This window comes from Electrophorus electricus, chromosome 2 (assembly GCF_041902795.1).
Source record: "Electrophorus electricus isolate QZ-2024a chromosome 2, ASM4190279v1, whole genome shotgun sequence".
NCBI lineage: Eukaryota > Metazoa > Chordata > Actinopteri > Gymnotiformes > Gymnotidae > Electrophorus > Electrophorus electricus.
In genome coordinates this window covers 23344867-23371734 of record NC_137498.1, presented here as the reverse complement: position 1 = coordinate 23371734, position 26868 = coordinate 23344867, and the positions used below count along the sequence as shown (strand labels likewise).

At 41.2% G+C, this 26868-nt stretch overlaps 4 protein-coding genes across 9 annotated transcripts in view; 2 read left to right on the top strand and 2 right to left on the bottom strand.

The window, feature by feature from the left end:
* The window catches only part of si:ch211-221n20.8 (uncharacterized), a 12348-nt gene extending 12109 nt beyond the window's left edge, over positions 1 to 239 (top strand). The window contains exon 22 of the mRNA XM_026999888.3: positions 1 to 239. This exon is cut by the window's left edge and continues 1174 nt beyond it. The gene's annotated coding sequence lies outside the window, so the exon portion shown is untranslated.
* Positions 240 to 2287: 2048 nt separating this feature from the next.
* Positions 2288 to 12849, top strand: phactr1 (phosphatase and actin regulator 1). Of its 4 annotated transcripts, none has more exons than XM_027001022.3 (13): positions 2292 to 3007; positions 8287 to 8451; positions 8634 to 8714; positions 8887 to 8991; positions 9294 to 9494; positions 9591 to 9849; positions 9922 to 10130; positions 10323 to 10479; positions 10588 to 10643; positions 10946 to 11007; positions 11206 to 11346; positions 11847 to 11923; positions 12473 to 12849. In XM_027001022.3, the coding sequence occupies exons 1-13, from the start codon at positions 2896 to 2898 to the stop codon at positions 12486 to 12488; spliced, it is 1641 nt and encodes a 546-aa protein (XP_026856823.1). In that variant the 5' UTR covers positions 2292 to 2895; the 3' UTR covers positions 12489 to 12849. The 4 variants fall into 4 exon arrangements, 2 of the variants coding, with proteins under 2 accessions (XP_026856823.1, XP_026856814.3); XM_027001013.3 differs by lacking the exon at positions 2292 to 3007 and adding an exon at positions 7311 to 7468; XR_014116860.1 differs by having other exon boundaries at positions 2288 to 3007; positions 11206 to 11923.
* A 654-nt stretch (positions 12850 to 13503) lies between these two features.
* On the bottom strand, positions 13504 to 17632 carry tbc1d7 (TBC1 domain family, member 7). Of its 3 annotated transcripts, none has more exons than XM_027001040.3 (8): positions 17327 to 17632; positions 16571 to 16691; positions 16026 to 16106; positions 15730 to 15920; positions 15489 to 15626; positions 14983 to 15128; positions 14482 to 14611; positions 13504 to 14235 (listed from the first exon to the last, which is right to left on the bottom strand). In XM_027001040.3, exons 2-8 carry the CDS (start codon positions 16680 to 16682, stop codon positions 14149 to 14151), a joined length of 885 nt encoding a protein of 294 aa, XP_026856841.2. In that variant the 5' UTR covers positions 16683 to 16691; positions 17327 to 17632; the 3' UTR covers positions 13504 to 14148. The 3 variants fall into 3 exon arrangements, with proteins under 3 accessions (XP_026856841.2, XP_026856836.2, XP_081552150.1); XM_027001035.2 differs by having other exon boundaries at positions 17364 to 17631; XM_081696024.1 differs by lacking the exon at positions 15489 to 15626 and having other exon boundaries at positions 17364 to 17632.
* A 5515-nt stretch (positions 17633 to 23147) lies between these two features.
* LOC145651131 (desmoplakin-B-like) lies at positions 23148 to 25909 on the bottom strand. Its single transcript, XM_081695993.1, has one exon. It carries the CDS (start codon positions 25853 to 25855, stop codon positions 23804 to 23806), a length of 2052 nt encoding a protein of 683 aa, XP_081552119.1. The 5' UTR covers positions 25856 to 25909; the 3' UTR covers positions 23148 to 23803.
* Positions 25910 to 26868: the final 959 nt, after the last annotated feature.

Here is a 26868-nt window from a genome sequence, read left to right as displayed (position 1 = left end):
ATTTTCCAGCAGCCAATTGTTTCAACCAGGGTTATTAGATTTCTTACATATGCCTTGAGAATTTTAAAAAATGAATATGATTTTAAAATGTTACAGTATTTAATTATGAGTTGACCCTTCCTTTGGTGTTTCCACTAATTTGCACCTGTACTGTATTTTGTATTTATATTTGTATTGTGTATTTTGTTCACTACTTTGTGTTTGCTCTTGACCCTTGTTCTGGAGCAGAGTAAATTTATGTGCACATTCTTTAATGAGTCATTAGTCATTTTACTGCAGTTAATTTTCTTTAACCTCAGTAACCACAGTTCAGAAGTTGTGTGTGTGTGTGTGTGTGTGTGTGTGTGTGTGTGTGTGTGTGCGTATGCATGTGTGCGTGAGCACATGAGAGCACATGAGAGATATGTCTTTCCATTTAGTGGAAGGACAGACATCAAGGTAGGAGTAATGATCTCAGATCGTGCCACCATACCAGCAGTGAAAGCAGTTTAAATCATTAAGCATGTCCATATCAAGAAAGAAGACCAGCTCCCCTTCAGCAGAGGAGCAGTTCCAGAATCTAGTAGACATCATCCCAAACTCAAACAGGTGACATGTTCTTAAACTAAAAAAAAAATTTCAGACAGAATGATTTCAGGGTTCTGGGTTAAACCGCTAAGAAGTGACTGTATTATCCCTTGTGTTCTCTAAAGTGTGCCTTTCTGATATTAATGTGCAAAACCTTGTGAGGTTTCACACACCTGTTTTATTTGGTGGAGAGTTCTGAACTTGCTATCCTCAAAAAGCCCTAAAGAACCTCAGAAAACTAAAATGTTCTTAGGTTCTTAATGTTTAAATGGATGTATCCTAAACCCAAAAACCAAACTTTTAGAGAGTTGGTAGCAACATTTATTTTCCTTTATGTGCTGCAAAAAACCTTTTTTTCTTTGAGACCATTGCATAGAATACTCTATACAGATCACTGAGTATTCTCAATAGGTCTTGCTTACTCTAAACCAATTACTGACGACTCTAAGCAAATTACCTATTACCCCAAATATAGGTCTGTTCACTAGAAATACCATAAGAAACCTATTCAGTTGCCTCTCTCCCTTTTTCCAACTCTCTTTCTCTCTCCTACTCTTTCTCCCAATATCTCTCTCCCCCTCTCCCCCCCCTCTCTCTCTCTCTTTCTCTCTCTCCTCTCTCTCTCTCTCTCTCTCTCTCTCTCTCTTTCTCTCTCTCTCTCTCCCTCTCCCTCTCCCCTCTCCCTCTGTTTTACTTACAGTATGCACTGTAAGACATGCGATGCCTGCAAACCTTTCACCACCGTTTTGTTGAGGAAGTGTCCGAGAAGCATTATTAACACTAGTATGTATAATAATGCACACATTGACCACATTCCTGTTAATAGCTAGGCCTCTGTGTTGTTACTCCTTCTTTTCAGAATTTAATGCACTGCTAAGCTGTAATGCTATAGACAAGCAGAGAGCAGCAGTGATCAGTACACATACTCTCTCAATGCAAGCTTAGCAGACATAATATCAGAATTTTTGAAATGTTCCTATGGACCAGAATCACTTATATGCATTCAGTATTCACATAAAAGTTATTTTCATGGTAGTTATGCAAGATTCTTTGATGTATCTTATTCTCTCTACAAAGAATCAAAGTAGACATGCATGTATTCAAAATACATTGGTAAGCAAAAGTCCTCATTCTCCTGATCTCTGTACATTTGTCCTGGTTTGATCTTATCTTTGATATATTGTTGACATCAGACCCAGACGTATTAATGTCCAATCACATGTTCAAATCTAAATTCAAGTTTTCCATTTTCAGGAAGGCTTAGCATTTCCCAGATAGGAGAATCAAATTCACAGACTCAAATAACCACAGAGGGTTAGCAAGGCAGTCATTTTTACCATTTACTTGATGTACATAGTGTTCTTCAACAATCCATTTTTTAAGCCCTTTTCACAGTTGACATTGTTATAAATGAGTTCAACAGAGATTCGGGTCCAAATGCCTAAATGGGCAGCAATGGATGACAGTGTCATTGTAATGGACTTCGAAGGAATAAAGAAATAAACTAGAGAGGAACCAAGACCAGACAGTGAAGCTATAGGCCTGTGAAAGTCTTGAAAGGAATTCACATGTGTAAGTCAAAAAGATGTATAACTGACCAAAACAAAAGTGACATCGAAATTCGCTGCAATCATTTCCATCTTGAAGTTGAACCAAATACAGACTTGGGGCCCACATAAATGAAAATAAGCACTTAAACATTATTTCTGTCTCGAGACAAATCAGATGACGTCACATCGGACTTGGACGAACCGAGGTTGAAGAGTTCAGCTATGGTCGCAAAGCTTGAGCGAGTTAAAACATACAAGATTATACCAGGAATCAATACTGTCCCCATTTCTGAGGGCATGCTGTGTATATCCGACTGTTTTTTTTACTAGTGTTGGTGATATGAGGGACAGTGGGAATATTACGATGCAGTCCATTTGTTAGAACAAGAACGGATGAACTATCGGTCGTTTAGAGATAATTATAGAGCCAATGTATTTTTAATCGATGATCCACTGCACGGTCGCTTTTCATCGCCATCCCGGTTGCTAAATTAAAGTACTCTATGAAGCTACAGCGGAGAGATATCTCTGGTGATTGGCATCGTTCAAAATACGGACATATTCTCTCCCATCTCGCTAATCTACGTTGCTAGTAAAGGGCGGGATTCGTTTCCGTCCGGAGTCTTTTATCTCTCGTGCCGTGTCGGCTAGGAGGGGGTCGCTTCTCTCCGTTTCCACACTCGCTTCTTACCCCCCACCCCCCACCCCACCTCGTGCGTAAGCAGCAGCGGCACCGTGACAGCCGCGATCCACGGAGGACGTCTCGGACGGAGCCTCAATGGCGGCGGCTCCCGAGGACGGTGTGGACCGCCGGCCCATCAGAAGAGCGCGATCTAAGAGCGACACCCCCTACCTCAACGAGGCGAGACTCTCGTACACCCAGCAGACAGGTAAGATGTGCAGCGGACACGTGTGTGTGTCTGTGTGACACAGAAGCCATGTTACCTCTGTAGCCGAAAGGTGATTCCTCCAATTTTGTAATGTCACTGTGTACGCGATCCGATGCTTTATGCATTGTCATTAAAGAATTGCAGCTGAAATGAAAACCATTGTGATCATAGTCTCCCCAGAGTAGCATCGCTGACTCAGTGCACTGTGCAGTCAGTGGGGGCTCCCTGTTTGCCCCACAAACGGTGACTCACGGGTTTCATCGTGAGCATTTTGAAGGCGGCGAGGATTCAGCACGCGGCATACGCTGTCACAAACCGCCGTGTCGTGCCACACGAGATACTGTGAAAAGCCAGTTCAGGGGAAGTTCAGGATAGAGAAAGCCGAAGCTGAAATATTATATGATATTGATATGGCGCAATTCCCTAAAAATTCCAGGCACGAAATTGCAAAATTTTAGAGAATGTATATTTGTTACGTTCAGCAAAGAGCCTACAATCCGCATGAACGCTTAAATACCTTCAACAGTGCGGACTGTAGTTCATTATAGTACATGCCCTATACTGGCAGAATACATAGTGTATCAAGAACGCTCATGTCCGAAAAACTAGTACCAAACCCAAGCACGTGCGCTTGTTTGCGGCAAACGATTAAATAATTGAACACCTACAACCTCAAGCTTGTTTGTAATCAGGGTTGCCATGGCGATTTAGCACCCTTGTCTTGCGTGTTTTTAATGGTGCCGTCATCTCGTGATGGGATTTGCCGAGGCAGCGTGGCTCGGAGCTGTCCAGTAAATCGTGGTTCTGAAACTGTCTACTTGTGCTTTGACTCTGAGCACGCTTTCCTAACATTTGGCTGCAATGTAGTCATGAACTATTTATACACTAAAAACACACCCTCAAGAAACTATTTGAGTATTAAGTAACTTTTTCATCCTCTTCTTCAATTTCAGCTTGTGTATCAGTCCTCTCTGTCCTTAAGATTTGTCCCCCTCAGTCACTGTTTTATTAATATATGTGTATGTTTGTGGGCAGTAATAGTGACAGCTCTGCCTACCTTCAGAAGAGCATTTTGGAACAGAGTTCTATGTTAACACAGAAATTAAATGAATCAGAATATAGCCACAACCCCCCCCCCCCCCCAAAAAAAAAAAAACAACAACAACAACAAAAAAAACCCAACTGGTTAATAGTGTCATAATATGACAGTGGTGCTTAAGACATTATGACAACATATATTTAATTCTTCAGATGTTATATGTAGGGCATCACTACTGATAGTACAGCCAATGAAAGTGTATTACATCATCTTGAAAGAGGAACTAAAAGGAAACCGAGACATCTCACTCATCAATCTTTGCTGTCATCGCTAACAAAAACATGCACCCTAAAGGCTTTACTGTTCTGACACAGGAAAATGTATCCAGTGCATTGGGAAATCCAAACTATTCCACTGCCACAGAGAAAGACACTCATCATCATCTGTTTAATTATGTCCTAATATTTATTCTTTAATGAGCTAGATAGATAATAAGTTAGATAGATAAGGAGAGAGTGCATAGCCATCTGAGTGTGTGTGTGTGTGTGTGTGTGTGTGTGTGTGTGTGTGTGTGTGTGAAAGAGAGTGATAAAACTGAATAATTATGTGGGCATCCATATTTGCATGTGTTTATCCTTTGTGAGAACATCAGGCAAGCAATGGGTAGTTATAGTTTCTCTAGTATTAAGATAAGAGTTAGATGTCTGCTTTATGTTTCATGGTAATATGTACGTGGATGTCTTTGTGTGTGGATGTCTTTGTGTGTTTGTTGAGGTCAGAGAGATACTCTCAGGCAGGAGATTTGATACTCACAGACAGCCCGCAGGAAACCTTTGTTCCCACTGAACCTTGCATCTGGTGTGCTTGTATGTTGGGTTGAGAGAGGATAGGAGGGAGAGAGAGATATTAGCTAGTTCCGGAGGGTATGTCTGTGTGTGTGTGTGTGTGTGTGTGTGTGTGTGTGATATAAGAATGTAGATTAATCAATAGGCTGCTATGCCAGACAACTTACTTCTATTCAGATGTATCAAGCCAGAGCATTAGGGTCACATAGACATATTTTTACCATTGTATGCAGCATAAATAAAAGCTCTGTATGGCTTAGATGACAGAGACAGTGTCATATTGATTTTTTGTCTTTATGTGTCTTTATGAGTACTCACACATAAGAAAGTAGTAGAATAAGTTAAATTACAATTACTTATATTTAATGTTATATAAATAATTAAGGGCTGGACCAGAAGATATTTTCTCTCCCTTCAGCATAGTTATTGTAAGGAACAAAACATGTCTTGTGAGAACGTCTAACCAAGCCTGTGTTAGCCAACACTAGAAAGCCTGGAGACAGTGGAACGGTTTAATTCTGAGCTGAGGTTCATATCACAGGTGGCAAAAGAAAGTCTGGCAAAGAAAGCATTCTGACATACCTCTGAGCTAAAACTTCTTTTTGCTTTTATGGTTGAATTGCTGGATGGCTGACATGCTGTTTATTTGTACTGGTCATCAGTAAAGACAAGAGACAAGCTTTACTGTGACAGAAATAAGAATTCAGATGTGCTCTTAAAACGTAATCAGACATGTACTCACTGAGATCACTCAGGTGTTTGTCTGTGTCGCTTTAATCCATACAGTATTTACTCTCTTTTCAAACATGCATGAGTACATGAGTACAATGGAAGCATGGCAACTGCTAGCAACTCCTTACAGTGATATTAGAGAGAGAGAGAGGGAGAGAGAGAGGGAGAGAGAGAGAGAGAGAGAGAGGAACTTTAGGGGGATACGAGAGCGTGCTTCGATGTTGAGGTATTGCCTGGACTTTCACTACCATTAGTGGAAAGGGGACAGGATATTTTATTAAGCATTTTACTCAACCGGTGGCAAACCATACCCTTCACAGGATTAATACACATATATACTGGTGTCTGGATTTAAAGGTGACATTGTTGAAACCAGCAATATAATGCTGCAGAATGAGTATGTCCAGATGATTGGAAAACTAATTGCTGGAATCTGGGCTGAGAAAGGTCGTATAGTTCTCATGTATAAAATGTAACCCAGGGGCTGGAGAAGACCATCTCACTGTCTACACAGATTCAGGTTTACATTTTTGAGCTACAGCTATAATAAATGTTTGCTAGTTCCGGAGTAGTGTAGGCAACATTCATTTCTAAAACTGCGCTACAGGCATTAGCTGTAAACATGATATAAAGTAATGTCATCTCCAACTAGATATTTTATTTGAAAATGAATGTTTGAGTTATGTCACGTGCTATACATGCACTGAGCCCATGCCACTCCATTACACTGACTAGACAGAGTGTAAGTGAGAGCATGGGATGTGTTATTTCATTGGCCTGGAATGAGATACTCCTTTGTCATTTTGACTTTAATACGAACTGTTAATGTTGTTGGTGCACGTCCCTTGAGAGGTTACTGAAATGTCATAAATATATAATAATAACACACTAAAACGCAATTTTAAAATCTTTTGCACAAGGAATTCAGTATTTTGTATCAGGTTTATTCAAAATAATAACTGTCTCTCAGTTATGCTGAAGTCAAAAGCGTGATGGTGTCCAGTTCTGTTAACAGATGAATCGTGTAGCCCAAAAACGGCGCCGTTCTATTCTGTTTAAAATGCACAGCCTGTGCTTTCCGGAAGACTTGGAAATGAAGTCCATGGAAATTGAAAGATTTGACTTCAATGTGCCCACGCAGGCAGTGAATAGGCTCCTGCTCCGCGTTGTTTGAGCCACCCCGCATACCTGCGCCAGCAGTAAATTACGTCACATCTATTTTTTTTTTAAGTTTTGCTACTATAGCGCATCAGACGGCTTATTCCTGAGACTGTAGACAATAATATGAAGTTAATCTACAGTCTGTAAATAATAAGCACGGCGACACTGACGTGGATTTAAAAGCCAGCATTAAGAAAAATAAAAGAAGAAAATCAAAAAAGTAGCTGACGTCGGAGGGTATGTCAGTATGTGTTTGTAGCCTATACATCTAGTCAATCATAGCCAGGTGGGCCTTTTTCGTCTCTGACGTCGGAGGACGTCAGACGCTGTTTAAGCGCTCAGGGTGGCACCCAATCTCCGGGATGATCGTAAAGGCCCAAGCGCAAATTGTCCTGCTTGCTCCCCACTCCTGCACCGCGTCTGACGAATAGACAGCTCTGACAGCCTCATCCATGGCGGGTCCCGCGTACATCGCTACGCACGGTACATGGTTGGTATATCGCGCTAGAGAGGAGCCATCTTCTACATGCATGCCAGCTGAGAAGCCGCATAAACGGAGAGCATTCGGTCTGGGCAAAGTGCGGCAACCAGCAGCTCCGCACAACAATAACACGCCTTTCATGATTTCGGGACATATCAAACACATCTGCAGCAACTGCAGCCGCGGAAACGATCTGCGAGACGGTGAGTATTCACCGGCAACGGCAACCAGTCCAAGCTTGATGGATCTAGATGAACAAAAAGTGTTTGGATTTTCATCAGCCATGCGAGGTTGACCAGCGGAGCGCGCAGTTTGGAAAGATACGCGTACTGAAAAATGTTTCAAACATGTCATAAGAAATGGTACCAAGCTGTCTTTCGCGTTGAACTTTATTTGCAAGCGTATTTTCGGTTCCAATGCCGGTTTTGTCTATTTGAACATCTGAGAGGAATTGAGCTGTAATTTCTAATAAGAAATCGCATTCACACTGTCTTCAGTGGGGTAAATCTGTGGGGCACGGCGGATATTTCTTCCAGTTGAGACTAATGCACGTGAGCCTCCGAGTCTCTTTAAAAGAAGAGTGACCGTTCCACCCCCCAAGGGCTTTAAATACTAGCGTTAACAATAGTAATAATAATGTTTCTGTTAAGGAATATACAGAATATATAAAATTTATTTATTTTTAAATAATGATTTATCCCACCCTCCCGGGAAACATCTAATTGACTTTGATAATATGTTTGTGGGTATTTAGGGTAATTAATTTATATGATTTTATAAGCCAAATAATGTTACTATTACCACTATTACTAAACCTACTATTGTTAATAACAAGAACAATTTAATATATTGAGGTTGTAAATGTACTTGGTATGCTTTTTTTGTTAATATTCTACATTGTTTATATTTGAGAATAAATCTAAAAACTTGAAACTCCATTTCAGAACTTTTTGACTTTGGTAATGACTTGCTCTGTATACTGTACATTTACCCATTTTACTGACTGGCTCCTTCTTTACAGTGGAGGGGGCAGAGCGACTGGCTGCAATGCGCTCTGATTCGCTGGTGCCGGGCACCCACACTCCACCCATTCGGAGGCGGAGTAAGCTAGCGAGCCTAGGGAGGCTCTTCAAGCCATGGAAATGGAGGAAAAAAAAGAGTGACAAGTTTAAACAGACATCTGCAGGTAGAGATACACACACACGCACACACACACACACGCACACACACACACACGCACACACACACACACGCACACACGCACACACACCCATACATTTATAAATGTGCCACAAATAGCAATTGAGAGTCCCTACACCCTGTTGGCATCTGCTAATGTGTGACAGATGGTCGTTGTCATTTGTTTAGTCCTGGAGAGGAAGATGTCCACACGGCAGAGCAGAGAGGAGCTAATAAAGAGAGGAGTTTTGAAGGAGGTTAATGAGAAGGGTAAACACATTCACACACATGGCAACCCAAATCAAAACCAAAAAATCCTGGAATACGTTGTTATATGCCCCTTCCTGCCATGTCATCCAGTTTTTCGATCATATTTCCCTGAGATTGTGTCACATCAACTGTGTCTCTCTCTCTTTTCTCCTCTTGTATGTCTGTATGACAGAGGAGGTAGCAGTAGAAACCGGCCATATGTGTGTGTCTGAGCTGGACAGACTGATGGTCATTAGTACTGTATCTGAGACCCAAGAGAACAATGCAACTGGAACAGGTATATAAGGCAAAAAGAGCAACTGTTCATCAACTTTCCTCTTGAAAGACTATTCATTCAATGAGTGACTAATGCTACTGAATTACTGTATTATTATTATTATTATTAATATATATATATATATATATATATATATATATATATATATATATATATATATATTCTTTTATTTTTTTTAATTGTTGTTTTTTTTTTTACCAGAGCCTCATTATATGATTATTACTATATCTTTGCTATTTCTATCAAATAATGGTTAAAATGAAAATTCCTCATAATAATTTTTTGTTCTTTTGTCTTTACAGCTCCAGAACCTCAGTTGTCAGGGGAAACGGAGGTGTGCCTAACTGGCTACACCCCCAAGCCCGCTCCAGCCACGCCTCCAGTGAAACCTGTACCTTTGCCAAGTGATGGTGTGGATGTGCCACACACGAAACCAGCAGTGCTGAAGCAGCCTCCTGCCTTACCTCCCAAACCCTACAGCAGAATACCTAACCATTTAACAGGTACACACACCTTCAGACTCGTTCTGTCGCTCTTTCACACTGATACACATAGATTACCTTATTTGCACAACACAGCCTGTCTCTTTCTTTCTCTAGACACAATAGGAAAACTCTCTCCGCCTCTCCCTCCAAAAAAAGTGATGATCTGTGAGCCGGGGCCCTCCCTGCAGCTCAAGTGCTCACAGCCCATGAGCACACATGGGCACCCGCACTCTCTTGCACACCCGCTTGCACATTCCCTTGCACACCCACACCCTCTGCAGTACGCCACGCTCCCCCTTTCCCTCCACCCCCCCAGCCGCATCATTGAGGAGCTCAACAAAACTCTCGCGCTCACCATGCAAAGACTGGAGAGGTGAGAGATTATCAGTGTGTGTGTGTGTGTGTGTGTGTGTGTGTCTGACCTTTTTTGCTCTGTGGAATGTAGTTCGGTGCTGCAGGTTGTGCCCTCTGTGCTGATCGAGAGTGAGGACGAGAAAGAGAACCGGGACATGCCGAACCAAGCTTCGCCCACCGTGCATGCTCTCACCACACAGCCGCCCAGCCTCCTCACACCCAGTGCACACATGTACAGCTTGCACACACGCAATGAAGATGATGAGGAGGAAGAAGATGATGACGACTCTTTGTTTACAAGTGGGTGTCTGCTTTCTCTTGGCATGCTATGTATTGACAAAAGTTATGTCTAAAGAAGTGGATTTCACATTTTGTGTATTTAGTATACCAAAGGTACTCTCTGCCATTTAGACCTGAGAGAGGCCACACACAGGCGAATACTATTAGGAGTATGGAATATGAAATACTGCTTAAATCCACCTGTGCGAGCAGGCACCTTGGCTATGAGGATCCTGAGGAAAGATTCACTGGCAATAAAACTGAGCAACCGGCCATCCAAAAGAGAGCTGGAGGATAAGAATATCTTGCCCATGATGACTGACCAGGAGAGACTGGAGTCCAGGCAGCAGATTGGCACAAAACTAACACGGTCCGATCTCATTCAAAACCCAGGCACAAAAACACAAAACTGTTCACTGCAACTTGAGAGTTTGGCCAGAATGTTTGCAGTGTTTGTGACCTGGTTTTCTGTTTGCAGGAGACTAAGTCAGAGACCAACAGTAGAGGAGCTGGAGCAGCGGAATATTCTGAAACGTGGGCAACACACATGGACACACACTCCTGAACACAAACACATACTCACATACTGATCAAATGCTATACAAACAACAGCTCAATGAAGCATCTCTAAACATGGAGTCTCACAAGGGCACAACAGTTAGCACAAACCAGTGGGTTCCAAGTCACCAGTTTTTTGTTTTAGTTTTTCCTGCTCTAAAGCACAGTCTGAGTAAAACCTGCAAGTGCACCATGATGTTCTCATGATACAGGCATGTAATACACAGACACAATTCCAGGCAGACAAATCTCTCCTTGCTCTTCTCTTTCTCTGATAGCTCGTAACGAGCAGGAAGAGCTTGAAGAGAAGCGCGAGCTAAAGAAGCGATTGTCCCGAAAGGTGAGCTGAGAGAACAGATGCTGGCTTTAGATAGTTTCTATAGCAACCTATGTCCTTGTCTGAGTCTGTGGCACAGGTTACACTGGAGTTGTACGACATGCTGAGGTTTATGGGTCATTCTGATGGATTTTACAATTTTGCTGCAGTAGGTATTATGTGGTGCTGTGTTCACATGCATCTCCCTGTATCTCTGATCAGCTGAGCCAGAGGCCTACAGTGGAAGAGTTAAGGGAAGCCAAGATCCTCATTCGGTTCAGTGACTATGTGGAGGTGGCTGAAGCTCAGGACTATGACCGGCGGGCTGACAAACCCTGGACACGCCTCACGGCTGCAGACAAGGTCTCCCCACACACTCCTGATACCCTCCAAGTCCTCTTGATAGGACTGAGAGCAGTAGTGGTTTCAGAGACAATAGAGGTTGGTGATCAGATGCCCACCTCAAAGCTGGTCTTCCTTCGTAGCAAACATGTGTCAGAGCACACATTTGCCATCAGACCAAAAAGCCAGCTCCCTGACATGGCAGTCAGAACACTCATTTACCCTGCTGTGTAACAGTCACATGCCCTTGTCCTTTGGCAAGCACACTCTTCCATGTGGCAGCCGCACATCCAATGCTCTTCTAGGGTAAAAACCATTCCCCTCAACCACAGGGTTCATACTGGGCTGCACATCATCTCCTTACCGGAGGGAGCTCCTTTGACCATGAGCAAGCTTGTAGTGGTCTTCTAATATCATCTCCCTTCTGAAAACCTTTGTAGAGAAGGCAGTGGTATTGTCAGAAGGGATGAGCTCACTACCCTTGGTTTATGGATTTGCTTTTTTTTTTGGGTCCCTCATAGGCTGCCATCAGGAAAGAGCTCAATGAGTTCAAAAGCACAGAGATGGAGGTGCACGAGTCGAGTCGACATCTAACCAGGTGAGTGCTAAGACATACGCACACAGAGGTGACCTTCATGAGACATACGCACACAGAGGTGACCTTCCCATGAGACATACGCACACAGAGGTGACCTTCCCATGAGACATACGCACAGAGGTGACCTTCCCATGAGACATACGCACACAGAGGTGACCTTCCCATGAGACATACGCACACAGAGGTGACCTTCCCATGAGACATACGTACACAGACGCGATCTTCCCATGAGACATACGTACACAGACGCGACCTTCCCATGAGACATAAGAACACAGACGCGACCTTCCCATAAGACATAAGAACACAGACGCGACCTTCCCATAAGACATAAGAACACAGACGCGACCTTCCCATAAGGCATATGCACACAGATGCGACCTTCCCATAAAACATGCACACACCGACATGACCTCCCCATAAGACACACACACAGACGCGACCGTCCCATAAGACATACCAATAGACACAACCTTCCCATAAAACATACATACACAGATGTGACCTTCCCATAAGCATATGCTTACCAAGCTTTTACCTCTGGTACAGGTTTCACCGACCATAGTGCTGACTGCTGAGCAGCAGCACAGGGCATTACCAATGACAGCCCCCTCAGGGCTGCACCGAGTCTCTGGTCTGGGAATGTGCTGGAATAAGTCCATGCAGAGATTCCACAGTGCAGCTAAACCAAGATACTATGCTGCCGCTCTGATCAGCAATGGGTGGAACAAACAGACCTGCTCCTAAAAGCCAGGAGCACTACAGCCTAAGACAACCTGCCTGGAGTCTCCCCTCCCTGCCTTTAGTGACCAGTTCAGACTCTCCTGAAGTGTGTGCGTGCGTTTGTCTGAAAGTGGAAATTAGGTATTCTTTAGTGCTCTGGCAGTACAGTATAAAATGAGCTATTTTATTCTGTGGCAATGGTTGACAATACAAATAATGTGAGTATAAATCTGTGCACGTGGCACCATGCTGGGAATTATCTCTCCCCTCCCCCCATGTCCTACAACAACATGGAAACATAAAGGAATTTTGATATAATTTGACACTACTTTCAACAGTTTTTCATCTTAGATTATGATGTCTTTTATTTATGAGGTCTATGTCTGTTCGTAGTCACAATACTGTACATCTGTGATGTCCCCAAACAAAAATCTGAGGGCAACAAATGCTTTCATCCACCTGCTGACAATGAGAGAGGAAGCCCTTTCTTTGAATACTGCGCTGAGTGACAGGACCTAGGAATAATTTATCCTGAATAGTACTGAAAATCTGGTATCTTCACATCCATGTATTCATTTTAATTGTGGGTCTCAACTGTCGAGCTGTGTCCAAGGGACATTTCAATGCCTCATGCCTGAGAAGCTCTCTAGTAGTGCATGCTTCAGATGAATGTCCTCTGCTCTTAGGAAGCAGGGCACTCCAATGACGTGCACTTCAGAGGGCGTGAGGTAGCATTTGGAACACATCTGCCATCTGTCTCTGCTCTGTTTACAGGCAGCAGTGTTGCCAAATCCAGGCCAAAATAGTGGCCTTCGAAGTTTGTGACAAGTCAAAAATAATATTAATAATAACAGTAATAACATTGGGGGGGTTTTTTGTATTTCCATTCTGAACACAAAACTTGACAAGTTATACAGTTTGTGACAATATTTAAATCCTTTAAACATTTCACTTGACTATGATAGGGAACACACTAAATTAGCACGGCACTGGCAAGCTTGAGTATATTCAGAGGGATCCACGTAAGAGGGGGTTTAACTGGTGTTTTGAATGGCGTGTTTTGTTTACAGTCTTGCTGTAATGCTCCTCTCCTCTGCTGCTATTGGCTGAGAGAATCCATGAAAGGAGGCGGTGCATGTCTTGTTCTAAACTTACTGTTGCTCTCTGGATGATGTATGCAGTTTCTGATGTAAAGAAAACTTATTAAAAAAGAGACCCATTTAAAGTAAGTGAAGGGAATGAGTGGGTTTTTAAACATGAACTCTGCACCACCTGTGGCTAACTCTGTGGCTAAGATGAACAATTATTTAAAGCCATCACATGTTCCATTTCATACTGTGCTTATATGGGGGGGGAGGGGTAAAAGAACTTCTGAAATCTGTACTTGTACCATCTGGGTCAAGGTATAAACAGCTGTCCGGACAAGCTGAAAGTAATAAAGGATGTGATGTACAACACACACTCTTCAGGACACACGCGACAGTAGTCTGTGTCCACACGTGTTAAATGGGGTGCATGGGGGTCCCACAGTGCTTGTGCCATAGGTCTATGGCTTTGGTCACTATGGCGTCAGTGTTCTCCTGAGGGATCTACACAGAACCAGAAAGGTATAATAAATATAATCAAAAAGAAATGTCATACTTAAAATAAATGAAGATCACAGAGGGGCGAACGCTGGCTACTAGACTCTTAATTAAAGTGTGAAACTTTCATTTAAAATCTGTTTTGATTATGATTCACATATAGGGAATTTAGAGCTCACTACAGTACTACCAGACAAGCCTGTACACAGCAGTATGTGAAATCTGTACGCACATGCACGTGAGCACTCTTACATTGCTTAGGAAGTTTTCAACTGCTTCTGGTCGACTCATTCCCAGGAGCATGATCTTGTAGCTCAGCAGAATCTCCACAGCCACAAACACCAGGATTTTACAGGAGCCACTTATCACCTTGTCCCATACTCTGTAGGGCAATCACACACAGCCAAAAATTCCTTCAATATGAACAAAGACATCTGTACAATCAATTCATTTTATAATTAATATTGCATGAACTAATACAATGTTTAATTGGATAATGTCTGAGTTTGTGCAGATCATATAGTTGCCAGTCCTAGGTAGAGTAGGTATCTAGCCCATTTCCAGGAAAGCTACACAAATGCTCTAATTCTAACCCCAAAACACCCTCCTCCATCAACCAGAGATAGTAGCAGACTTTTATTAGCTGGATCAGGTGTGTTGCTTTAGGGTTGCTATCACTTTCTGCAGTAGAAGAGGAGAAGAAGACAGAGAGTGAAGACCCACAGAAGGTTCAGCACGTGTTTTTGTCCTGACCTCAGAAGACTGGACTCTGGAAGGCAACCAGCGAAGCAACGCCTGAACCAAAGAGTGTAAGGCAGCACGGCCAGGCTGCCTGAAGCTTTCAGATGTGCCAGCAGACGACTGTCCTCCTGGGAGAGGAAATGCTCCAGACTCTTGGGCTGCAACAAACAGACAGGGAGAGGTGAAATGAATCAGGGCTGCCTGTGGAGCAACACATTCTTTAAAGCTCTTAGCAGCTGGCTGCAGTTCCCCAGCGATACAATTTAAAGATGTAAAAATTCAGGTTCAATGTAAAGACCCTGCCATGATTTTGGTTAATTCATACATCAATAATTCATTCTACCTGCTGGCTGGGGCTAATTACAACAGCCAGGCAGTTGGTACACCATCCTGGGGAAGAATATTGGATTATTCAGCTCTGGTACAATCTGGCAAGAGGGTAGATTATTCCTGTTTGTTACAGTGAAAAATGTAAGCATATATTCAAAAGCAGCACATTTCTTAATGTGCATGCGCACCAGATGAGGTATAGTGTCACCAAACTTGTGGTTGAACTGGCTGACAAAGCACCTAATCAGCCAGTAACAATCCACTGGGTCATCAGCAATCTCCCCCATCGCCTTGGCAACAGCCAAAAAATGTTCATCCTCTTCACCCTCAGAAAATGAGAACATACATGCACATGTAAGGCTCAGAAATGGGTAGTTACAAGTTGCAGCTAAAAGGCGTGTCACACAGAGAGCAGACGGAGATGCTTACAGGCTGCTTAAGCTCTGAGCGGCGGGACAGTTGCTGGTTTTCCAGCTGGTACATGCGCAAGTAGAGCTCTGTGTTGGGCGTAGCCTTGTGTACAAAGCGCATGGCCAGAAGGGCCTCCCTCATGTCCATATACTGCTCTTGTCGGTAACGTGCCACCAGTGAGTGCGAGTCACTGTGTGGAGGAAGAATACCTGTGAAAAATGGATATTAAATAATATTACATAATCTATTAGATAGGTAGGCACACTAGTGAGGTTTAACAAAGTGTGTGTCTATAGGTGCATGAGCACTCTCACCAAGAAGGATTTTCCATACATGGATCCTGTACATGGAGGGTAATGGAAACCTCTGACTGAATGTACTCAACTTCTCCACATCTGAGAAGCAAAAAGAAAACATTTGTGCCTAATTACTTTCACACAGCATTAAGAAAGTGAGACACATGGAATCCCGATCTAATGCTCTTGTAGTAGTATCTCATTGATTGCATGCAGAGAATTAAAAAAATAATTTGATACAGAATTATTTACTGAGGTGCCAATACAGGATATGACACCAGCAGTGGGAGAACAAAAACCTTGCAATGTACCCATTAATGAGCCTATGGCAAACATTAAAAGTGTGCTTTGCTTCAACTGCAAACAGTTCTTTTCCAACTTTGGCCCATCAAATTCTCGTACTGAAAAGGTTTCTTTCACTTTCTACCCCAGACAGGTAGTCAATAATGCTGATAATGCTGACAATAAATTGATTTCTAATATACTGATTGTTTAGCCATTTGTCAGGTAACTGGGACTGAAGAACATAACCAGGAGTAAACTTAAGAAAAACTGTCTCTTACCGAGAGGATTGTCCTTCAAGAGAATCTCGAGTGATTTCTTCTCCTCCACACCCCTGAAGCCCATTTTTTCATAATAAGCTGACCTGAAGTTCCTCTGAGGATCCTCTGACATGTTGACAGTCTGTTGAATAGGAAGAACAACAACCCTAACCCTTCTTATATTTGTTTTGTGTGATTTTTTATTTCAAGAAATTAATGCTTGTTTCCATGTTTGCGTCATTATTTGTTTCCACAACGCAATAATCAACACTGAACATATAAATAATAACTAGTACAACTAACAGTTATGAATAATGATTTTTGTACTCTTGGTTCTTTAAACTGACATTTAAGGGTTTTATGAAAAACTCTGACGTTAAAGAAACATGGATAGCTAGCTAAATAACATTACTCAGAGAAGGCGAACGAGCACATCTTGGCTGGATAACTTAGTAGCCTCGTTAACCGAGCGTTATATTAGCTAGCTGATTAGCTAGTAATGTGATCATGAACACGGCTGCACAACACCCGAAAGACACGTAGTTCTTCACTTTTTCAAACATCCCAATCGTCTAACTAGACATTAACGCAAGCTAAATGTTTTACAAAACATGGGTAGGTTAGCAGCTTTGTTAGCACTGAGAAATAAACGTGCTAAATACAAGCTGCGTATTAGTTTAACATAATTTAACCATTTTTGTGGTCGTTATCCTTATAACCTTATATAGCCTTATATAGGAAACAGAACAATACACAGCCGTTAGCTAAGAAACTTACTCCTCGTACACTTCCTTAGATTATGGGCCGCACTTACATCCACGGAATTTCCTCGACTTCAGTGCCCACTTTCGTTGTTCTACCTGTGCAACTGGCTGTTCTCCCATATCAAGTTACAAATGGATATATAAACAACATTGTTCTAAGTGTAATAATTCCCTTTGAACCACACTTTCCCACACACGTAAGTGTAAGTCGATTCGCGAAATAAAATGTTCAAAACCGTTTAAACCCTAACTCGGTTAAGCCGTTGTTTTCTGTTGTAGGTCGTGTTGTTGTACTAGCATTTCTCAACAGGGGGCAGCGGTTCTTGTAGTGACTTTCGTTTGACTACAATAAGAACCGTGCATCCAGAACAGAACAGTCTATGCTTTTCAGGCAGGTTAACCATTTCAGTTACTAGTGTTTAACACTATCTCTATGAAGTGCCACTTACGTTCTGTGGGTCATTTGCTCCTGTTTAAGAATTTGTTAAATAAGTGCCACGTGCACCTATGTATGCATTGTTTTCTCACACTTTCGTACTAATATGTCAACTGCTGACATGATGGCAATTTACCATAATGTGGTGGTTCTGATAGGCTTCTAATAATGTTATATATAAAATTCAGTGTAGCCTATATGCTTATCATGAAGGAAACTACATTGGCCTTCACATCTCAGTTCTTACCACTGCAGCCTGCTCAGTACTATTGACTGTAGGAGCAGAGACTGATATATCAACAAATAACATTGTTTACCACATAACATTGTTTACAACCATTTAGTTAAAAGAATGGAACAGATGAAATATCAGACATCGCTGTAGGAAGCAGCATCATTTACCTAGGAATTTAATAACATGATGGAGATAATAGCCTCTGCCCAGCGGGCAAGCACGCAACTGTGACTGGAGACATGTTGAAGCTTTACAGTAACTTACCTAGGTTACTCATATCAAGTTGCTTTTTAATTATCCTTTTTAACAGATCCTATAGAGCTTTTGAGATGTGTGACCAGTAACAATTATGTTCTTATTAAAAAATAAACTGTTGAGGTCATGAGTCAAGAACAATTTTATTATTTAAAAAACATTTTTCTTTGCTTTACCTGCAAGAGGATAAGTTTTATTGTGATAAAAAAAATTATGAGTTCTGGAATGCCTCTTAGGAGTACTGGGCACATACTTTAAAATATAGCCTATTAAGCAAGTGTAAAATCACAGCTGTAGCCATGAACTGGCTGACACTGGCGACACACAGAGCGAGAGGTGAGGGTAAAGTAAAGGAGTCTTTGTTCTTCATGATTAAAACAATACAAGGCAACAGTCTGCAACGCAGCAGTAAAAAGGAAACAGATGCGACTAGGATGTAGGCTGAGGAAGCTCAGTATGTGGCTCAGTAGTCCAACAATGGGCAACACAGACGTAAGGAAACTGGGCCTAAATAAGGACAGAGAAAATAAGGAACAGGTGAGTAGAATTAATAGGCTGATGATTGGGACCGGGGAATGTGCTGTGAGTGGGTATATGCAGGGTATGTGCACTCTTGCTGGATGGCCAGCCTACTGTGACAAACTGTTCATTGGGATGGACAAAATCTACCCAGGGGAGAGGGAATTCACAAACTCATGATATGTATAGCATTTAGCTGACACTTTTATCCAAAGTGAGTACAATTTGAGCAATTGAAGGTAAAGGGCCTTGCTCAGGGACCCAACAGTGGTGACTTGGCAGCAGTGGGGCTTGACTACCTTCTGATTGCTAGTCGAGTACCTTAACCACTGAGCTACCACTGCCCCTATTATTATTATTATTATTATTATTATTATTATTAGAGAAATATCTTAAATTAACATTAAGATGAGGCTGTTGTAATGTCAATACTTAATCTTTTCTCATCTCCATATCACATGCTCTCCTTGTTCTGTCAGTATCCTCATACTCTCTCCCTCTCTCTTCCACATTTACTCAAAATGAACCAGAGTGGACAGGAAAGAAATATCATCAGTAAAATGGGGACAAGACAGAATCTTGATACATATATCAAAGCTAACAGGAGTCATTAGGATCAGACTAGTGTAATGGCATTATGGGATCTTCATTATCAATATTTGCTCCTTTTCTCACTCACCTTCAAGTCACCTGCTCCCTCTGACCTGTCAGTATCCTCATATTCTCTCTCTCTCTCTCTCTCTCTCTCTCTCTCTCTCTCTCTCTCTCTCTCTCTCTCTCTCTGACTAATAAACATCTGTAACAAATAACAAAAGCTGACTAATAAAAATCTGCTTTCACTTTTTCACTAATAATGCCATTTATCACAAGCAAGTACAGCTACGCAGGATATTATTTATATACAATAAATGCAAGCTGCTACTATCTACATGTTCACATACCTCACTAGGATTGACACATTACTGAGACTTCACGCGGGAATTCTAATATATAATATATAAACTAATATAACGAAATTTTAAAACATTAATGTTAACTGAATATACTCTTGACTGTTGGACACTACATGAATGTGTGGCTAATTAACTTTCCAGGTAGGTTAACCTAACTTAGCTATGATAGCGAACGTCAGTAGTGATGGTTGATTGATTTAGCATTCGAATTTTTTTTTAAAACAATTACTGACACTTTTAGTAAAATATTATTTCTTTCTAAAATTATGTATTGACATTAACATTACCTCTTCCTGCAGCTGAGAAATTAGTCAGCGTCTAACATTGCGAAAAGCTAGTGAGTGGAATAAAGGTATTTTGTTTACCCCAGTAAAAATAAATTTTGAGCATATCACAATTTTGACGTTTTTGTAAGTCATTATTGCACACCTTAACGGAATTTGCTGTGTGATTAAAAGTAGTTTTTCGCACTTTACACTGTGTTCTAAGTAGGCCTGGACTCACATGTGCCTATTGTTCAACCACTGCTCCCAGTTCAAGCACTGACTTTAAAGGTATTATATAAACATTGAAATATTCCTTGGTTTTTAAATTCCTTAAATTACTTTAGACAATTCAAGCCAAGTTTATTTATATAGTAACATCATGACACCAGGGGTAGGTGTACCCTGGCAGAAAGAGAGAATAGATCATTAGGCATGTCCATGTATGAGGGTGTGTAAATTAGGTATCTATAATGTGCAAAGATAGACTCCGGCAGATCTAGCTATGGCAACACAGCTAAAAAGATAGTTATGAGAGCACCCTGGAACATCAGCACTCCGCCGCTCTCAGTCAACAAACTTGAGTGACAAAAGAGTGGTAAAGTGACAGCATCATAACATCCCAGTTTACCATAACTCTCAATGCCCATGGACCCCTAGATGTACACCTTTACCTGTACATGGCTGTTAATAAAATCCCTGTAGGTTTTCAGCCTAGCTTTAAATATTAAGACTGTGTCTGAGTCTCGAACATTTACAGGAAGTTTATTCCATAGTGTGGGAGCTTTATAGGAAAAGGCTCTGCCCCTGCAGTAGATTTTCTTATTCTTGGTACTAGAAGAGAGCCTGCACCTTTTGATCTAAGCAGTCATGGTAGGTCATAATGCACTAGGAGTTCTCTAAGGTCCTGTGGGGCAAGACCTTTCAGTGCTTTATAGGTCATTAGAAGTATTTTACTGGGAGCCAATGTAAGGTAGCTAAGATGGGAGCAATGTGGTCACATTTTCTAGTTCTAGTAAGAACTCTGGCTGCTGCATCATGACTTGCTTTTCTGCATCATGTGAGTAGAGTATGTTGCTAATCTTTTCAATGTTCCTGAGGTGGAGAAAGGTGGTCCTAGAAATACTATTTCACATGAGCTTTGAACGAGAGACTGGGATCCATAATCACTCCAAGATCTTTAACTGTTATAGAAGATGTGATTGGGAGACCATTCAGGTTCATTAAGTAATTAAAGAGTGAGGACCTAGCTGTCTCTGGGCCTAATAGAAGCACCTGTGTTTTGTCAGGATTAAGTGAGAGAAAGTGTCTGATATCCTTTGCATTCCTCAATAAACAAAAGGAGCAAATTTTAGCAAAGAAAGGGAGGGGGAACTTAAGGGGTAGGGGGGAACTATGTTAGGCTATGTCTTACTATTTTGACATATGCTGGATCTCTTCAAGCAGCTAGGCTAGATATTGAACATAAATGACTAAGCAAAATGTTTGAATTCATTTCCCTTTTTATTCAAACAGCAGTGAAACTCGATGCCCACATCTAGTCACATGAGTAGTACTGTTGTAGAAGAAATATAAGAAGTTGGAATACACATAATACACATAATTCACATAGGTTTTGAGTAAAGGCAGAGATCATCCTTTATATATTAATACCAGTGCATGTGTTTAGAGGGAAGGTAAAAGATTTAGATGGAAAGCGTGGTTTTCAAGGCTGGGCGTCGACTGCTTCAGCCACTTAGTCTTACGGTTAGCAGAAAATGTAAAAATGTATTACAGGCCTCTTTATTTTTGCATGTGTAATTAAGCAGCACATTTGCCAGTCACCACAAAAATACCACTAGTCAACACTGCTAACAATAAATGTCACCCTGCCTCAAATGCCCTCTATATGGAATATCACATTATTCCGTCCTCACATTGTGCTTCTCCTTCATTACTGACCACTGCGAGTTTCCGACTCATTTCTCTCTAACGATAATTGTTCTGTTTTATATTTTAGATTCAGTGTTCTTGACTGTTGTGCTGTAATGTATTCCATTTAATCATGCTGGATCTGTGGGTCTTTGTTGTCTTGTTGGTTTGAGCATGTGAGTAATGTAAAAGAAAATTGTAATAATCTTTCAGCGTTATCTTAGTCAGCGAGATAAATACCATGGGACTGATTTACATATGCTATTTATTGGTGTGATCCTGGACAACCAGCCATAATTTTCTGCTTATGTTATTAGTGCAACCTTGACAAGCAGGTTTGTCCTGTACAACATCAGGACACAGCCATTTCTTTCCAGAGAGGCCACTCAGTTCCTTGTCCAGTGCCTTGTCATTTCCAGACTGGATCACTCCAACTCACTCTAGGCAACTCCCTGTGCATCCCACTAGAGTCTTGTAGCTGGCCCAGAATGCAACTACATGTCTCAAAACTTTCCAAGTTCACAAACACATCAGTTCACTTCTGTATTGCCTTCACTGGCTTCCTGTGGCTGCCTGAATAAGATTTGAAAAATCTGATGCTCTCCTACAGAGCCAAAAGTGAAGTGGCCCCATACAACCCTGGTCTCACTTGCACCATATCACACCCTTCAGCTCATCCTGAACCTCCACCTCTGAAGAGACAGGGATACACACCTCAAGACTCTTCTGCACTAGCATCCATGTGGTGGAATGAATTTTGTCTGTCCATTCAGCTGAGTCCTTGAGTCATTTTCTTCTTTATACATAAATGGAAGCGCCTTAAAAAAGCACTTGAACAATCCATAGGTACATCAAAGTCAATTGACATTCTGTATTTAATAGTCTTACTATTAAGTATTTTATATAAAACACACACATATAGACACATTGTGTGTGTGTGTGTATGTGTGCGCGCACACACACACACACACACACACACACACAAATTTCTAGTATTTATCCCAAAAAAACCCCAAACAAACCAAAAAACTCTTCTAATTATGCCTGAATACAACTTGAGCAAAGGAGGGTTAAGGGCCTTGCTCAGGGGCCCAGCAATGGGTATATCTAAAAAAACAACAACAACTGTACTGACTTCTTGTCTCTGATGGTGTTTGTTGGTATCCTTTTTGACCTAATTAATTTGTTTTTAACATACCTACCTTTGGCTGATGCTTAACATTTTACAATACATAACAAAAAATAAATAAAAATCACAAAGGTTGCAGTAATTAGTTTTTATTATTGAATTAGAGAAACAAATCACTTAGGATATATGTTAAAAAAATATAGTAGACAGAGAGGGCAACAGCTACACCTATTTTAGAGAAGAAATAATAATCTCCATTTCATGAACCATAAAACAGTATAAAACATTGTCAATTGACAGTCTAAGCTGTCATTACAGTGTAATGACTTCCTTACATCACAGTAATTATTTCCTTACCCACACTAGTTCAAGAATATAAATGCATGTTATTTATTGTTATTTTTTAAATCACCCCTAAAGCCACTCTTACATATCTGAATAATGATCTAATATAAAATGCATTACAGGCACATACAGCCACAGTGGATAATCATTTATCAATCAAAACAGTTTGTCACTAATGATACTAACATTGATATTTTCATGTAAGAGAGACTGATTTAAAAATCATATTTGCAGTAAAAACATGTAAATACTTTGTAATTCTAAGAATTAATGCTTTCCTATTTTAAATGAAATATATTTGCAGTCGAGTTTAAAATTGTGACCATGTCACAGCTACATATATTTTTTAGAATTATTAATACAATTTGGAATGTGTTTTGTATTTTAATGAAGTACATTTTTATTATTCCTGTGTTTAAGATGACAGTAGTTTGTAAATTTTACTTACGACAGAGAACTATTGCTGAAAGAGGTTTTGCTGTAGCTAAAACTGCTGTATCTGGAGGAAGATGTGGTGGAGAACGTGTGATCCGCACTACCTCTGCTGGATCCGCTTCGAGAGTTTGGACCAGAGCTCAGGTTTGAGTTGTATGGACTGCTGATGTCACGTGAGGATGCAGTAGCAGCAGGAAGCATGCGTATACCTGTTTTATCCTCCACCATACAGGCATCCATAGCCTCCTTGTAAGAGATCCTCAGCTTGGTCTTGGGGCAGGTTAGCATCTTGGAATGGTGCCGTGTTTCCAGAAGCTTCTGTGCCGATTTGCCATCTAGCCATCCCAAGTGTATAGCCTCGTCAATTGTGCATCTTTGCCCATTCTCTGGATTAAATAGGCCTCCAGTCAAAAATTGGAATTCAAGGAAACGCTGACCAGCCTCATATGGTAACCATTTTTCCTTCACTGCCTCAGCTACTGACATCTTCTTCTTGGTCTTTAAGTCCTCAAATCCAACGTAGGCCTTCTGAGCAGGTTTTAGTCGGTTAGCCATGTCATGATCAATTATGCCAATGCGAGAAGCCTCCTGAATAGAGATGCGGCGCCCACTTATTGGGTCTACAATGCCACCAGTGCAGGCTTGTGCTTCAAGCAGCCGTTGTGCTGTGATAGTGTCTACAAGGCCATGCTTCATGGCTTCATATACACTGACCTTCTCCATTTTTTCTGTAGCAAAAATGGCCCCAACTGCACTCTGCTCATCGACAGATGCTCCAGGTGATGTCAGAGTAATTGACATGCTAGTAATGCGCTTCAGGGTGTTTGGTGAGGATGGAGGTTGCTGCAAAGGAGCGTTTCCAACAGATGTTACAGTTTCACTTTTGATTATTGTTTGGGATGTATATGAAGAAGATGCGGAGCAGGAGGAAGAAGGGTGAGGGAGCTTTGATGGTTGGGTCTTACTGTTAATGATGTCAACAAACTGTGTAATAGTAAGTTCCCCTGTGCGGTACTTGGTGAAGGTGTCTTGGCTGATTAGACCCTTATCAAGAAGTTCATGTAAGTCATACTGAAGGCCTGTCTTCCTGTCACTGATGAACAGTTTACTTGTGCCATCTGAAGCAGTGACACTAATCTCCTCCCACTCACATTCCTGCTGGGAAAGCTCCAGATACGTTTCATAGTCAATCATCTGCTTCTCATAGGCTTCATGTACAGTCATCTCCTTATTGGTGTCTGGATCCACGATCACAACCCTCGTCTTCCTTGTACTGTTCTTTTGTGTTGCAGTGGAGGTCTTGCTCTTATCATGAAGTGGCAAAAGCACAAGGCCAGTTTTATCATCTGTAATACATCGACTCTTCAGCTGTAGATATGTCAGATTGTCCTGTGTGTTGGGATCGAAGAATCCCTTTGTGTCATCTCCTTCATCCTTCAGAATCTGATTCATCTCTTCATCAAAGTAACCTCGATGATAGGCTATGTCCACATCAATACGGTGACTTTGTTTGGGGTCAATGATTCCACCACTGGCTATCTGGGCCTCTAGCAGGCGAATGCCATGCCCTTTCTCAATTAGACCTCGCTCAATTGCCTGGAAGAGGGATATGACCTTGTCAGTCATAGGATCTTTATATCCAGTGACTGCTTTCTCAGCAGAGAGGAGCTTTTCTTTGAACTCCACACCAACAAGGTCCTTCTTACAGGCTTCCTCCACTGTGTAATACTGGTTGCTGACAGGGTCAATCATGAAGCCTGAAGCTGCCTGGGCCTCCAAAAGTTCTAATGTGGTACCAGGCCGCAGAAGGCCTTCTTTCATAGCTTGGTAGATAGGCAAGGTACATTTGTTGGCCTCATCATATACACCAGCAATGCAGGTGGATCCTTGCAGGTAGGCTCTAAGTCTGTGCTCAATGTCTTGGCTAGACAACTTGCCTTCTCTTAGCTGATCAATGTCTGAAGGCTCCAGCAAGTTGGCCTCTACAAGATCTGACACAAAAACCTTTCCCCGTAGGCCCTGCACTGTCATTGGATCTTGAGGGGCTGGTAACAGCAGCATGCCTGTTTTAGCGTCAGATTTGCATCGCTTCTTCAGGGTGACATAGGTAGTACTCAGACATAACAAAAGCTGACTAATAAAAATCTGCTTTCACTTTTTCACTAATAATGCCATTTATCACAAGCAAGTACAGCTACGCAGGATATTATTTATATACAATAAATGCAAGCTGCTACTATCTACATGTTCACATACCTCACTAGGATTGACACATTACTGAGACTTCACGCGGGAATTCTAATATATAATATATAAACTAATATAACGAAATTTTAAAACATTAATGTTAACTGAATATACTCTTGACTGTTGGACACTACATGAATGTGTGGCTAATTAACTTTCCAGGTAGGTTAACCTAACTTAGCTATGATAGCGAACGTCAGTAGTGATGGTTGATTGATTTAGCATTCGAATTTTTTTTTAAAACAATTACTGACACTTTTAGTAAAATATTATTTCTTTCTAAAATTATGTATTGACATTAACATTACCTCTTCCTGCAGCTGAGAAATTAGTCAGCGTCTAACATTGCGAAAAGCTAGTGAGTGGAATAAAGGTATTTTGTTTACCCCAGTAAAAATAAATTTTGAGCATATCACAATTTTGACGTTTTTGTAAGTCATTATTGCACACCTTAACGGAATTTGCTGTGTGATTAAAAGTAGTTTTTCGCACTTTACACTGTGTTCTAAGTAGGCCTGGACTCACATGTGCCTATTGTTCAACCACTGCTCCCAGTTCAAGCACTGACTTTAAAGGTATTATATAAACATTGAAATATTCCTTGGTTTTTAAATTCCTTAAATTACTTTAGACAATTCAAGCCAAGTTTATTTATATAGTAACATCATGACACCAGGGGTAGGTGTACCCTGGCAGAAAGAGAGAATAGATCATTAGGCATGTCCATGTATGAGGGTGTGTAAATTAGGTATCTATAATGTGCAAAGATAGACTCCGGCAGATCTAGCTATGGCAACACAGCTAAAAAGATAGTTATGAGAGCACCC